This window comes from Delphinapterus leucas, chromosome 4 (assembly GCF_059928025.1).
Source record: "Delphinapterus leucas isolate spDelLeu-1000000601 "Yukka" chromosome 4, BTC_Dleu_Yukka2, whole genome shotgun sequence".
NCBI classification, from domain to species: Eukaryota; Metazoa; Chordata; class Mammalia; order Artiodactyla; family Monodontidae; genus Delphinapterus; species Delphinapterus leucas.
Genome location: NC_143132.1, coordinates 82410528 through 82426468, shown reverse-complemented (window position 1 = coordinate 82426468; position 15941 = coordinate 82410528). Strand labels below are relative to the sequence as shown.

Below are 15941 nucleotides of genomic sequence, written 5' to 3'. Positions count from 1 at the left end.
ATCATTCTTTTATACATTTTCTATTTCTTTTTTGCAGTTATCATTGTGTTTATCCATTATTTTCCCATGTTCAGTTAGCATTTTATTACTAATGCTTTGAACTCTTTCCAGGTAAATTATTTATCACTTTTTAAATTTGTTTCCCTCCCCCTTAATGAATTTACCTTTTTCTTTCATCTGAAACATATTCCTCTCTTTTTATATCTTGCTTGACATTCTCTGTTCTTCTGTGTGAGATTATGTGAAACAGTTCCATATCCCAGTCTTGAAGGCATGTCCATATGTGGGAGCATCTCTATGAAGTCTGCTTGTTCCCAGTGGCATTGGTGGAAGAGCTAATTTTAAAGTGAGCATAGGCTGCATCTTTCCCTATTATGTGCTACAAGGCACTGTATTGCTGGCATGTAGGGCTAGAGTCACTGCCCTATTAGGGGTGGTGCCGAGGCCTAAGGGTCTGGAGCAGGATCTTTGAGCGAGTTGGGCTTCTTCCCAGTGTGATGGTGGTGTTCGCCATGGTTTGGGATATGGCTGGGACCTAAGGGTTTGGGGCTGCACTTCTAAACTTGTTCCACTTCTTCCCTGGTATGCACACATTGGGTAGAGGCAGGGTCAGGGCCAGAGCAGTAGGAACCACGCTAATAAGCTGTTTCCACTTCTACCTTTGTGCAGTTGTACCAGCAATGGCAGTCTCCACCCTAGCTGGAGGCAGGACAAGGGCCTGAGTTGATTCCACTCCTTCCCTAGTGCTTGCACATATTTGTGTGCAGGCAGTGACAGTCTCTGACGTGGCTGGAGGAAGGGTTATAGTCCAAGCAGCCTCTGCTCCCTCCCAAGTACAGGCATGCATGCTAGTATCTGCAGTGGCTCTCTCTGCTCTGGCTAGATGCAGGGCCATGGTGTGAGGTGGGCTCCACTCCCTCCACGTTTACTCAGGCTCATTAGAAATGAAATTTCTAAAAGGAAATTTTTTGAAATGACTTTTTTTTAATTGGTTACTGCTGGTATATGTTATTAATTTTTGTTCAGTGTCTTATATCTAGCAACCAGGCTGAATTCTTTTTTCGTTCAAATATTTTCTAGATTTTTTTATGACAGTAATTTTTTCTGAGAATAATGGTAGTTTTTTTTCTTTCTTTCCAATTTTATACTTTTCTCATTCCCTCATCAGATATCTAGGAGCTCTGGGATATTATTGAACAGAGGCAGCGATAGTATGCATTCTCTCCTTGTTCCTTATTTAAAAGGGGATGTTTCTAACATTTTATGTTAAATACGGTGTTTATTGTCAGATTTTGATAGATAATTTTTATTAACCTAGACAAGTGCCATTACCAGTTTGGGTTAGAGTGTTTTGTATTGTTTTTATTTTTGTCAAAAATGGGTGCTGCATTTTACTAAATACTTTTTCTGCATTTGTTGAAATGATCACATGTTTTCCTCCTTTGATCTGTTAACCTATAATATGTTATTTGTGCCTCTCTTTTTTTCTTACTCCTAAGAAAGTTTTATTCTATGTTATTAGTCTTTTCAAAGACTAATTTAGCTAGGTGGTTTGTGACCACCTAGAGGGGTGGGATAGGGAGGGTGGGAGGGAGGGAGACGCAAGAGGGAAGAGATATGGGAACATATGTATATGTATAACTGATTCACTTCGTTGTAAAGCAGAAACTAACACACCATTGTAAAGCAATTATACTCCAATAAAGATATTAAAAAAAAAAAGACTAATTTAGGATTTTCTTTTAAACCTCGCTATTGTTTCTCTGTTGTTTCTTTCCATGACATTCTTTTCTGTACTTATTTTCTTTCTTTTACCTTAGCTTAACTGGCATTTCTTTTTTACTTATTAGAAATTCTTAGTTTATTAATTTTCATTAAGATCCCACAAGCTAATGTATAGAGTTTTCATTGTCATTTTGTTCTAAATATTTTGTGAATAATTACACTTACCAATTTCTGGTGTATATTATTACTGTTTATGTGTACATGTTACCTTTTGTGCAATGGATATACCTGATTCAGGTGCATAACAACTTTTTAAATAAATAAGTGAAAAAAAATGAGTGACCTTGGTTCAGTCAGAGTCCCAAATGGGTCACTCTAAGACTAGAGAGTCAAATATTTGCATGTTATACTGTAAAGTAGCATACTACTAGGGTATGAATTCACTATTTACTATCATAGGTTTTTTTTTCATCCTTAGTAGGACCTTCTGACTCCACAAGCAAGATTTTTGAGCAAAAAAGCTTTATCTTTTCTTCTTTCCTAGATTACCCAGAAGTATCAACTTCATGAAGTCACTGCTTATCTATTAGAAAAGAAAGGAGATATTCATGGTGCCTTCTTAATAATGCTAAAGGTAACATTTTACTGTATTTGCTTTGTCATGTTTCTGTCTAGCCCTATAACCATTTATCAATCCATCTTTTCTTCGTGAGATAAAATTGACATACAGCATTGTGTAAGTTTTTGTCAATCCATCTTAATTCTTATGTTTCAAAGTAAGCTGCAGACAACAGTACACTTTTTTTGTACATTTTATCTCTAAATATTTTTATCATGCATGTCATGATACACCAGTATGCCACATGATACTAATCCCAAGGCTTAGTAGTTGTGGCTTGCGGGCTCTAGAGCACAGGCTCAGTAGTTGTGGCGCATGGGCTTAGTTGCTGCACAGCATGTGGGGTCCTCCCGGACCAGGGCTTGGACCTGTGTCCCCTGCATTGGCAGGCGGATTCTTAACCACTGCGCCACCAGGGAAGCCCTGTGCTTTCTATATACACAACAATTCTCTTCTGAATGGCAGAGATCATTCTTAATAACCTTGTTGTTTCTTGGAGTTTACCTTTAAAATATGGTAATTCAGGTATTGGTGGATTAGAAATATAAAGTGTTCTTTTTACCTCCTAGAGACTACAAAGCAAACTTCAAGAGATAACACATCAAGATGAAAGTAAGTTCTCGAGTGTAATTCACAATTTCTTTTTCCATGGGCCCCATGTTTTAAAAGATATTAAATGATAAACTGTATTTATTAAGTAATAATCACATTGATCTGCATGTTACTGTTTATCTGACATTGATCCCAATTTTGGCTTGTTTTCAAGGGCTCATAATAGGAAGTAATATAAACCACTGTAGTTTTGCAGTGCTAATTGTCAGTAGAGGTCATTGGACAGAAAATTAGGTAGTCTTCACGGGTCTTGATTCATTTTTTAGTTATATTTCTGTACTTATGTTTTGGTTATTATAAATGAGGTACATAACTAACATCTTAAAAATTACTATAATGTGCTGAACAACAGCAAAGCAGAGCTTCTAATCAGTAAGTAATAATCAGTGTTTCTGTATTGAATTTATATAATTTTAGCAGAAAGCAGTAAAACTTGAAACAGTTTAAAATCTTGAATGGCTTTGTCACAGATAGATATGTAATTCCTATTATATTCCTTGAAACTAAAATAAAGTTATTTATTTTGTAAAAGTGTGGTAAAATAAACATAACATAAAATTCACCATTTTTAAGTTTACAGTTCATTGGCAATAAGTACATTCACATCATTGTGCAATAATCACCACCATCCATCTCCAGAACCTTTTCAGCATCCCAAACTGAAACTCTGTACCCATTAGACAATTACTCCTAATTCCCTCCTCCCCACACAGCCCCTGGTAACCACCATTCTACTTTCTGACTTGATGAATTTGAATTTGATTACTCTGTGTATCTCATAAGTGGAATCAAACAGTAATTGTCCTTTTGTGTCTAGCTTATTACACTTAGCATAAAGTCTTCAGGATTTATCCATGTTGTAGCACATGCAGAATTTCATTCATTTCTAAGACTGAATAATATTCTGTTTTATGTATATACTACATTTTGTTTTTCCATTCATTTATCAATGGGCACTTGATTGCTTCCACCTTTTGACTATTGTGAATAATGCTGCTATGAACGTGGGTGTAGAAATATCTTTTTGAGTCCCTGCTTTCAGCTCTTCTCGGTGTATACCCAGAAGTGGGATTACTGAGTTAAATGGTAATTCTATTTTTAATTTTTTGAGGAACCACCGTACCGTTTTCCGTAATGGCAATATCATTTTACATTCTCACCAGCAATGCACAAGGGTTCCAAATTCTCCATATCTTCACTAACACTTTTATTTTCTGTTTTCTTGGTAGTAGCCATTCCTAATGAGTGTGAGGTAGCATCTCATTGTGGTTTTGATTTGCATTTCCCTAATGATTGGTGATGTTGAGCATCTTTTCTTAGACTTATTGGCCATTTCTGTATCTTCTTTGGAGAAATGTCTATTCATATCCTTTGTCCACTTTTTCTTTTTTTTCTTTTCTTTTTTTTTTTTTTTTTTGCGGTACGCGGGCCTCTCACTGTTGTGGCCTCTTCCATTGTGGAGAACAGGCTCCGGATGCGCAGGCTTAGCGGCCATGGCCCACGGGCCCAGCCGCTCCACGGCATGTGGGATCTTCCCAGACCGGGACATGAACTCGTGTCCCCTGCATCGGCAGGCGGACTCTCAACCACTGCACCACCAGGGAAGCCCCGCTTTGTCCACTTTTGAATTGGATTATTTGTTTTCCTATTACTTGACATTTTCAAAATATCCCTCCCAAAGTTCAGAGAAACACTTAATAGGTGATTTTTAGATTGTTTTACCTTTTTAACCCATTAACACATTTTTTGGACCCCTTAGCCCACACATTCCCCTAAACACCTTTACCCTAATTCTCCATATATTATTTGTTTTTGGAACTTCCATAACAGTTGGTTGACTTTTCTATATTTAGTCCAACTAAACATTTAATTATTGTTTTTGTGCTTTAGTATACGTTCAGTCAATTTGACTATTAGATTTGTTGCATTTATGGCATTTTTCTCTTTCAATTTACTGTTATGAGAATAATTTTTATAGACATTACATAAAGGATTGTGGGAAAAGTAAGAAGAATGTTTCCCCCAAATCACTACAGTAATTTGCAGGTGATATGTGTAGGGAAGCCAATTCCTTGAATTCCAATGAAGGTAAATTTCTCAGTAATAGTCTCATAACTGACATTTACTGTCAGATTCAATTTTGATAGTGTGCTTAAGAATTTTGAAGGATTTGGTAATTGCACAGCACTGGGCTAGTTTCTGTGGGTGATACACAGATGGCTAAAACAGTCCTCACCCAAAGAGCTACAGTCTCTTGAAGGAGACAGATATGTAAATAAAAACCTCTAATGCATGTAGAATCAAATACTATAAAAAAGGTACAGTGAGAGTGGCAAAGGGTTGTGGAAAATTGGGGAACTACCTGTAACTGAGATTCTTTTCTGGAAGATGTGACCTTTGAAGTAATCACGATTGGAATGATGAATAGGAATTTGATAGACAAAAGCAAGGAAAGTGTCTTCTGGGCTGAGGAGGACATGAGCATGAAAGTGCCTGGCTAGTAACCTTGGGGAGGAGGAAATAATCTGGTGATATAAGAGCACCGAGGGTGGGAAGATGCACCAGGATGTTTACTGTGTTTACTTAGGATCAGAGGTTTATTGACATTCTCTTTGTAAAAATTAGAAGTCTTTGATAGTTTTTGTGCATGAGACTCATATGTTTGGACTTGTGCGTAAGAGAACTGTAGTGACAGTATAAAAGGGAATGAGGAAGGCAAGATTTGGAAGTCAAAAGTTAATTTAGAGGCTGCTGCAGTAGTGCAAACGAGGTGATGAAGGGCTCCACTCTGGTAAAGTAGCGGGTATATGAGAGTGTGGAAGTAGAATTAACAAAATTAACAATTTATTTGAATGTACAGGTGAAAGCATCAAAGATGGTGAAGATTTATAAACTGGTTGACTTAAAGGTCATGGTTCTATTAACTTAGTTTGGAAATGTAGGGGGAGGAGCAGATTTGAAGTAAGAAAAATGGGTTGGGTTTTGCACATATAAAGTTCAAAGTGACTGCAGGATGTCCATGTAGAGATAGATGTCCTAGAGCCTGGTGAAAATTCAACCTGCAGATTATGAAAGGAATAAGGGCTGGAGGTGTATATTTGAAAATTATTAGCAAGGGCATAGGAATTAAAACCAGAAGAGTGGCTGAAATTATTGGAAAAAATGAAAAGAAAAGGGCCTGAGATAGTATCTTGGAGAAATACATACATTTAAGAAATAGAGGAAGAAATGGTAGAGCAAGAAAGATAAAAGATAATCTTTCTATTAAGTAATCCACAGATAAATGGTTGGGGATTTTCCATAGCTAAAGCATATTAAAATGCTAAGTATGATGTGCTTTCTCTGTCCTAGGAATGTCAGACATTTATATGGAAAACTGTTGCAAAGAACTACCTACTTTTTATCTACTGAAGTTAGGTATCAGGTCTTATACATGATTATATCATAGAAGACAAAGTATGCAGAGAAAAAATTGTTTAATTTTTTACAGAAGCTTTGAGATTATCAGTAATATACCCTTGAGTGATGTTAACAGTTTTTCTGAATCTAGATACCAAAGAGGATCCCTCACTGAAGAATGTTGAAGAGACCATGGTGGAGACAATTGCCCTTTGCCAGAGAAATTCACATAATTTGAACCAGCAGCAGAGAGAGGTAGGAGAGTGACTACAGAGGCTTTTAAAAATCTGTTCTGGTCTGAAACTAGGAATTAGTTCTATTTCCACTGCCCTCTCAGCTACCTGAGTTCAGTGCTCCCAGGAGTATAAGACTCCTAAAGTTATTATGAGGAGTGCCTGTATGCTTTGTTCTCGCAAAAGGCTTTATATTCTTAGATTTGGCTGTGCTGCAAAATTTAGGTGTGTGAATACTAGATGTCCTTGTTCTCTTTGGACTGAGTTTTTGTGTATTCCGTGTAGTGGTACTGTGGTTGTGTCGTCCATTTATCATCTGTACCGTTCCCCGTGGATAAGGGGAGCGTGAAGCACTAGAGGAAAAGCCTCAAGGGATACAGAGAAAGCTGAAAAAGGTCAAGAAGGTACGGTGTAGTAGTTCTCATCCTTGGCCGCACATAAGAGTCACATGGGGAGCTTTGAAAAATCCCAGACTGTACCTGAGATCAATTAAATTATAGTCTTTGGGGCTGGGCCGCAGTCATCAGTATGTTTTAAGGCTTCCCACATGATTCCACTGTGCAGCCAAGGTTGGAACCGCGTCTGTAACAGATTCCAGACTGCAAAAAGGGAGAACGCAGAGCTGAAGGAGATATAGTAGAGCACGTGGGGCGGGTGGGAGTTACAGCAATGAAGCAGAAACCAAGGGGGCGAGATGCAACTTGACAGCTAAATTGTGCAGTAGTTTTAAGAAGTAAAGTTAGCAGTGTGATATGTATGGCATAACTGCGTCTGCCCCTCCAGGCTCTGGCCTCTGACTTAACACCACCTGGCCTCCTTCCACTGCCTGGGCTTCTGAAATGGGAAGCAGGGTACATTTTTCTTATATAGTTTGCCATACATGTTCCAATGAAAATGATAAACTTGGTATGTTTCTGTTCTTATGAGATGGGTAAAATTTCTCCTTTATGTTTTTGTCAAGGGTTTTTTTAAGGTCATAAATTTTGAATACCCTTTAGAATATAAATTGTATTTAACAAACACATTTATATAATAGATATGGTTTTTTTATTTAAAAACTTTTTTGAGTGAAATGATACATACCCATTATTTTTTTAAATCCTGCAATACAGAAAGTTACACAGAGGGTTGTTTAAAAGAATTACCCTGTTTCCATCTTATCACCCAGAAATAACCGTCATTATCATTTGGTGAATATCACTCTAGATATTTTTTATCTACCTAGGTTAACATAATTTTAGAAAAATTGAATCAAATAATGCTTGCTTTAAAAATATAGTATTTAATCTCATTTAGGAAGCTTATGTAAAACTGAGGAAATTCTGAAATTCAAATAAATAGTTCTTCAATACACTATCTCTTAATAAATCTCCCTGAAGTTGAAAAAAATCTAAATAACTGTTAATAGATTAGAAGTATCGTTTATAATTACATTTTGGTTTTTATAATATCTATGATGTCCGACCAGTAAGGAAGTTTACATGAACTCATACACACTTGCTCCAGCCTCCCTTCTCCACCCCTCTGAATTTTAGTTAGTTATGTTATTTTACCTCATTAAGGTTAACAATACATTCTTTTCTGTATCCACAATTCCCATAGTTGTTCAATCTTTATTTAAATGGATTATGGGCTTCACAACATTCCTTTTGCCCTGATTTTTCCATTCCTAAGTTTTTGTTTTCATTTATCTTTTGGCTAACTGTCTGCATTTGGACATGGTTATATTTTGATAGAAAAACACAAGAGGGTAAAACTATTAGAGCTATGTTTATACATAAATATACATAAATATTTTTCAACCCTTCTGTCTCCTCCCTAACATCTATTTGATATTCTTCCTTCTTCTCGTGGAAAATTTAAGGAAAAATGACAATTATAAATTGTCATTGTTTCATAAATAGAGCCATTTAGGCTCACATAAGCTGAAATGTGTCCAGATTCACATATATTAATGGTAGAATTAGATATAAAATTCATGCCTCCAGAACTCTAGGGATTATTCTGACTATATTTGAACTCTTATCTCTTAATCAGAGACAGGACTAAGGCTTCCTTTGATGTGGTGAAAGGGTAATTTATTCTGTATTTTTTTGTCTAAAAATATATCTGAGTTGGAATCTGTCTCTTCCTCTCTTAGACACACACACATGCCTCTCACACCACTCTCTACTCCCCCCCACCCTCCAACAACTGGTTTTTGCTTCTTTTCTGAACAACGTTCATAGCAACAATAAAAACATTGCATGTTAGTTTTTATGTAAATACTATTTTTGTGAAAATGCTGAACTGATTTTATGTAATAGCAAACATTAATTTGGGGGGATTTTCATGGTTGTTTCCCCTGTTCCTCTTTGCTTTTTTTTTGGTTTGGAGAGAGTGAGAACAAGAGCTGTTGCCACCGACCCTAATCTAACTAGAAAATTTGAAGTATCCAAAAGCTTGATAATGAATTGTCTGTAATATCTCTTTCCAAAAGTTTCTTCAGAAGATTTAATGTCATGGAGTATTTCCTTAAAGTTAGACTGCAGGAAATCGGGTTGTCAGTCCTTCCCTAGGTAGAATCTATACCTGTCCTACTTTGTATGTCTGTCTACCCCAGTGTCCAGTGATTGCATAAATAAAGAATATGGCTTTCTTATGCACATAATTCCCTGAAAAAGAAAGCTGTTGATTATGTAACATGAGAAAGTAATTCAGGTTCAGTTGTGTTGCTCTCAGGGGTTAGGATTGTCATTATCATGGATTGTTATTTTAGCCTGTGGGTTTTTAGAGTTTATCCAAGTTAACATTTTAAGAACCAACATTAAAGAGCAAGAGAGACAAAATATTTAAAAGGTGTCTACCATATATTTCAGGTTAATGTGGAGATTTAATTGAAGAAGAACAATTTCTCTAGGGTATGAACACTTCCCATGGCTATTATCTCTGCAACCATGCTTCCCCCGGTCTGCTATTTATAAACCAAGAATAAAGTAACCTTTAAAAAGGTAATTCTTCTAAAATTTCTGGACTAAATAAGAAAAATTTTAAATCAAATTTCTAAATATAATAAATATAAAAACCAAAAGGTAAAAATTAGGTATACCATATACAGTTAAATTAAAAGACTATAAAAATACATTGAAATAAATGATGTGGTTGTAAAAACAAATTGAAATAGGCAACGAAAACACAAGCTAAGTAAAGCCATCCAAGAATAAAATACAAGATTAAAAATTCATGAATACTAGATAAATTAAATTAAAATTTCAATAAAATAAAGAATTGCCAGTATACAACATAGTTAAAACCAGTATCTTAAGAATTTGAAGAAATACTGTTAAAAAAAAAAGTACATAAAATCCTGGCCTTAGAAAACCTCAAATGGGGGCAGATAAGGTCTTCCTTGTAGAGCTCTTCAGTGGAAGGTCACCCCGTGGGAAAGTCGCCGGACCATTAGCCTGTCCCCTTAACCATGCTTGTCCTGCTTTGTCAATACTGACTTTTTTTTCATACCTCTTGGATGTTTGCAGGAATAGGTTTCTCCCAAGATACTGAGTGAAATAAGGCCTTTGTAAATCATTACCCAACAGGAAAATATGCTTGAAATTTTTAAATGTATTAGTTTGATTTTTGATGATGAAGATTTTTCCTAAGGCTTAGGAAGAACACATATGATGCACATATGGCAGTGTATAATCATTGGCAAATTGCTCAACTTCTCTAAGCTTCAGCATCTTATCTCCAGTAAAGATAATGCTTACTGTATAAGGTTATCATGAGATTGAAACGACAAAATGTATGTAAAGCGTTTAATACAGTGCCCTACGTAATAGGAATAAATAAATGTTAGATCTGTTCATTTATGTCATGATGTGATTGGAAATGTTAATTGAAATAATGTTAACTTCCACTTCTTAGTCAGTGATGACTGAGGAAATAACAAAATAATGCTTGATATAGGAGAAAACTTTGGATAACTGTATTTATTTATCTTGCTTGACATAGCTGATGAGAAATGGGGGGAGGGTAGTTGTGGGAGAGTTCTTTATTCCCTTCTGCAGTACATAGGGCCGTTTAGACTGTGTCAGTGAAACATTTAAGAACGTAGCCTGAGGCTCTGCTCTGGCTCCTTTGAACCTACCCTTTTCTGAGACACAGAAGATTTGCAGTTCCAAGGTCTAGACTTACTTAACTTCAGCTTCCTTATTTTCCCAAGGTGCATGATAAAGATATCTGTTCTGGCTGTGGTCTTTGCTTTTTTACTGTCTTTCCTCTTCCCAGTCAAGTGTTCCATCTTTTCTTTTTCTAATTTTTACCAACAAATGTATGTGAGAAGTACATTTCAACCTGTGAAACACTAAGCTGATGTTAGTTGTTCTTAAAAACAACAGAGTACTTTTGTTTTCCTTTGGTTTCCTCTGCCATTATAGGCACTCTGGTTTCCATTACTGGAGGCAATGATGGCACCTCAGAAGCTGTCTAGTTCAGCTGCGCCTCATCTGCACTCTGAAGGTAAGGTCACAGTGTCCACCTATACTGTCCCCCAATTTCTATCTGCTGATGATTGTCATTTTGATACCTCTCCCAGCATCGTATTTTTATTATTTTCCTTACTGAAATCATACTGTACTGCTGATCTCATTTTTTCATGTTCACTGCTTTCTGTGGCACCAGTTATATATCATTTGTCTTGGATAATAGTAGCTTTGCAACTTACCAGCAGTTAACTTTAAAATATCAAACTGGCCTTGGTTAGCCAAGTTTCTAGGAAGTTGTAGTCCTATGACTTACAGGAAAGACAAAAACCTCTTATTTTAAACTAACCTTAATATTGACATTTTGTTATAACAGCTCTGAAATCTTTGACCATGCAAGTTCTAAACAACATGGCAGCATTTATTGCCCTTCCATCAATCTTGCAAAGAATCTTGCAGGTGAGTTGAAAGGGGGAAAATTCAGTGTTGATCAATTTTAACTAATATTTTAGTTATGTATAAATAACAGCAAATTGGGCTAATGTGTAAATGGATCTCAAGCATAATGCAGCTGATTTTTGGCATTAACGAAATATCTAACTTACAACTCTCATCCTTCCTAGCACTCCAGTGATGTGGGTTTGCCTGGCACACACTTGCAACCTTCAGTTAGGGGGTGCAGACTTCAGTTCACTGTGACCTTTGGATTCAGATACACAAGCTTCCTTTTGGTGTGCTAACTGGGAGAGAATCACCATTGCTTCCAGCTGATTATACTTTTTAGATCAAAAAGAGAAACGTAGGGCTTCCCTAGTGGCGCAGTGGTTGGGGGTCCGCCTGCCGATGCGGGGAACGCAGGTTCGTGCCCCAGTCCGGGAGGATCCCGCATGCCGCGGAGCAGCTGGGCCCGTGGGCCACGGCTGCTGGGCCTGCGCGTCCAGAGCCTGTGCTCCGCGGCGGGAGAGGCCACAACGGTGAGAGGTCTGCGTACCGCAAAAAAAAAAAAAAAAAAAAGAGAGAAACATAAAAATTATATTAATATAGACATTTTTTAATCTTGTTACTTCGGGTTTCTAACTCATCCTAAAACTTTCTGTCCAAAGCTCATCTCCTACTATAAATTCTAACTGGCTTTGTGTCCAAAGTCTTTGTAGGAAACATCATTCCAGCCTGTTTTCTTCAGCAAAAAGGCCAGAACCTTTCCAACTTCATCAAAAAGAGAACACTAAAAATATGCTAAGATATATTTTTAGAAACATCTGTGAACATTCTTGGGTAAACAGCAGGAATTATCCTTAGAATCCATTTTGTCTTCCCTTACTTTATCCACGATAGAGACACACCAAAAAGAAAGAAAAAAATAAAGTCAGACAGTAATATGATGCCATTGATCTTCATAATTTTCAAATGATTTTTATCCAGTCAAGAATGGCCCTCTCAGCTCTTTTTTAAGACTCTCCAAGCTCTCCTTCCGATCTGGTATGAAGCAGCTGGACCTTTGCTGATAAGACTACTGCGTCCAGCAGTCTCTCACCACATTGTACGTTATCCTTTAGAATGTATCTTCACACATATCATTTCATTGATCCTTATCATGAATTGAATAATAATTTGGTACAGACTACTTTTCTTATATCCATTCTAAAATATATTAGTCATAAGGTTTTTGTTTTTTTTTTCTTGCGGTACGCGGGCCTCTCACTGTTGTGGCCTCTCCCGTTGCAGAGCACAGGCTCCGGACGCGCACGCTCAGCGGCCATGGCTCACGGGCCCAGCCGCTCCGCGGCATGCGGGATCTTCCCAGACCGGGGCACGAACCTGTGTCCCCTGCATCGGCAGGTGGACTCTCAACCACTGTGCCACCAGGGAAGCCCCAGTCATAAGGTTTTTAATCATATATAAAGTAATATATAATAAGACAAGAATCCTTTAATTTACCAGGTAAATTAGAAAAAAATGAAATCCTAAAGCCAAAAGTGTCTTCCCTCTCATTGTACGCATTTAGCTTTATTTTGAGCTTTAACCACACTTTGACACATAAACTATAATAAATATAAATTGATTTTTTATCTTGGCATAAGCATATGATGTTTTTAAAAAAATGTATTTCAGACTCATATCCTTGAAGGCTTTTGATATTTGAAAGTCTTAACTTTATTTTTGTGTTATACTGGCATTTATTGTAATTGCGTTCTTATCATTTTCCACCTTCAGTGGTTGTTAACTCACACTAATAAGGAGAGTATGCTGATTCTTAAATTCCTTATTTGCATGTTTGTGATCACTGTAATGATAACTCTACCTTATATTTGTATAGAGATTTTTATCTTTTCAAGTTGCTTTCACAGATAATGCTAATTTAAGCTCATTCCCATTATATCATGTAAGCTCCTTCATTTGTTTCAGTCCCTGGTCTTTTGAGAAGTTAATAATTAATTGGTTTATATATGTTACCCTGTTTGGTTATTATCTGTGTAGATGAAAGAAAGGCACAGTTCTTGCCCTAAAAGGCCTGTTTTAAGGGAGACAAGAAAGTATCTGATACAACTATTCACACGGCTCTAAAGAGCAAGCAATATTGGCCACCTTAAGGATTACCTTCTCTGAACCCCAGGTAGGGTAATTGCTACTTCTGCATCTGTACACTTTTAGTCCACATGATTATAGCAGGAGCAGCCAGGTGAAAGCATGACCCTGCCTCTTGACTCTATCTGATTGACTCAGGGTAGGCAGCTGGCCTAAGAGGGGCCAATCAGTGTCCTTTCCAGGAAATTTTAGAACTGGATTGAAAAGATGAGTAGTTTATCTTCAGTTCTCTGGATTATATAAGGTACAAAGTTCAGGAGCTGATAGTGACTACCTTTCCATCATATGAACTGAAACAGTAAAAAGTTAATCTGCAGAGAAAAGAACAATGAAGCAGACACACAAAGAGGAGAATAGACAAGATGCATGGAGAAGAGAGAAGATAACAAGGAGAGGATTCAAGACACTAAGAGAGGAGACAACATGGAGAGAAAATACTGATGGCATCTGAGTCCCTCATTGTAGTTCTTAAGGCTTACCTGATTCCTTTGCTTGGATCCTTAAACACCCCAGTACCTCTACAGTTATTATCTTTTCTGAATAAGTTAGAATGAGCTAGGTTTCTGAATTTATATATATATCTCCAGAGGAGTACCAATAAAAGTATATATATGAAACAGACTGTGGAAAGATTTCCTGGAGGAGGGGATGTCTGAACTGAATCTTACAGAGCCTAAAGGAACAGGGGTAAAAAACAGATAGGACTACTCTAAGCAGAGTGAACTATATGTACAAAGAATTTGAGGTAAAACACGGTACATCTGGGGAGTTGCAAGTGTTTAAGTATTCTTGGAACATAGGACAAGAATAAAGGTGAGTCACAGAGCTGAAATTTGAGAGGCAGAGACTCTGTCCTTAATTGCTTTGTAAGCTATGGTAAGGACTTTGGATTTTATTTTAAATTCATTAAATTCTCATTAAAGGATTTTAACCAGAGGAATGATGGAATGAGGTTTCTTTTTAGAAAGATGGCTCAGCCTGTGTTATATAGAATAAATTGGAAGGGATCAAAACTGAAGGCATAGAAATACCCAGAATGTAATAGATACCTAAAGTTTGTTAAATGAGTTACATAGACTGGATAGGAGAAGATGGACTTGGAAATTACTTAGCTGATACAATCTACTTAACTTTTTGACTGACTGGATGTAGGGGAACACAAGAAGAACCTAGGTAAACCCCTGATTTCAGTTTCATGTGACTAACAGTGAGCAGTGGGGGAACACACGACTGGACTTTATAGGAAGAGGTAAGAAGTGGATCAGAAGATTTGGAAGTCATCAACATAGAAGTGGTAGTTAAATTATTGAAACTAGGTGAACTTTAGCATAAAATGGAGTTCTAGGAAACATTCAAGAATCAGGTTGTTTACCTATTTTTATTTCCCATTAGAACATAAGGACCCTGAGAGATGAAACTGTACTTTGGCTAGTACTCTATCACCATCACTTAACCCAGAGGCACCTGGCATATAATAGGTACTCAGACTTTGTTATAAAGCAGAAACTAACACACTGTTGTAAAGGAATTATACTCCAATAAAGATGTTTAAAAAAAAAAAAGTTAAACACAGAGTTAAAAATAAATTGTTTTGGCTCTTCTGGGCCTTTTGCATTTCCATATAAATATTAAAATTGTCTTTCAATCTCTACAAAACAACCTGGTGCTATTTTGATGGCTATGTATTGAATTTAGGGAGAACTAAAGGTTTAAAAATCTTGAGTCATCTGATGCATGACTATGGTATTCCATTTATTTCTTAATTTAAGATATCAATTGTAATAGGGTATTTATACATAAGATGTTCTACATTTATAATTATAATGTCTATGAATAAAGGCCATTTTTATTTAATTCCAATCTATTTCTTTATTTTCTATCTATATCTGTCTATCAATCTATATATTATCCTTCCATCTATATTTTAATATCTTTTTCTCACCTTATTGTGCTGGTCAGGACCTCTACTATAGTGTTGAATAGCGATGGTGAAGATGGACAATCCTTGCCTTGTTCCTAATCTTGAGAGAATTGTTAATTCTTTCATCAATTGCATATCAGATGCATGTTGAGAAAATTTGCTGTTCTTCGTAGTTTGCTGAGAGTTTTTGTTACGAATGGATGTTGAATTTTGTTGAATGATTTTTCTGCATATATTAAAATGTTCACATTCTCTTTGGTTATTTTGCTAATATAGTACATTATTTTGATTGATTCTTGGTAACAAACCATCCTTGCATTTCTGGGATAAACTCCATTTTGCTCTTTTTATATAATGTTGAAGTCAGTTTGCTAATATTTTGTTAG

General features: G+C 36.5%; 1 protein-coding gene across 5 annotated transcripts in view; it reads left to right on the top strand.

Annotated features, from left to right (window-relative positions):
- VPS8 (VPS8 subunit of CORVET complex) overlaps positions 1 to 15941 on the top strand; it is a 319158-nt gene that overhangs the window by 204989 nt on the left and 98228 nt on the right. For 4 of the 5 annotated variants that reach the window (XM_089910739.1, XM_089910738.1, XM_089910740.1 and 1 more), the window contains 5 exons: positions 2270 to 2359; positions 2914 to 2956; positions 6492 to 6610; positions 11004 to 11085; positions 11425 to 11507. In XM_089910739.1, the coding sequence (XP_089766865.1) occupies positions 2270 to 2359; positions 2914 to 2956; positions 6492 to 6610; positions 11004 to 11085; positions 11425 to 11507 (417 nt within the window). The remainder of the gene's footprint in view (positions 1 to 2269; positions 2360 to 2913; positions 2957 to 6491; positions 6611 to 11003; positions 11086 to 11424; positions 11508 to 15941) is intronic. The other variant, XM_089910741.1, reaches the window with a different exon arrangement.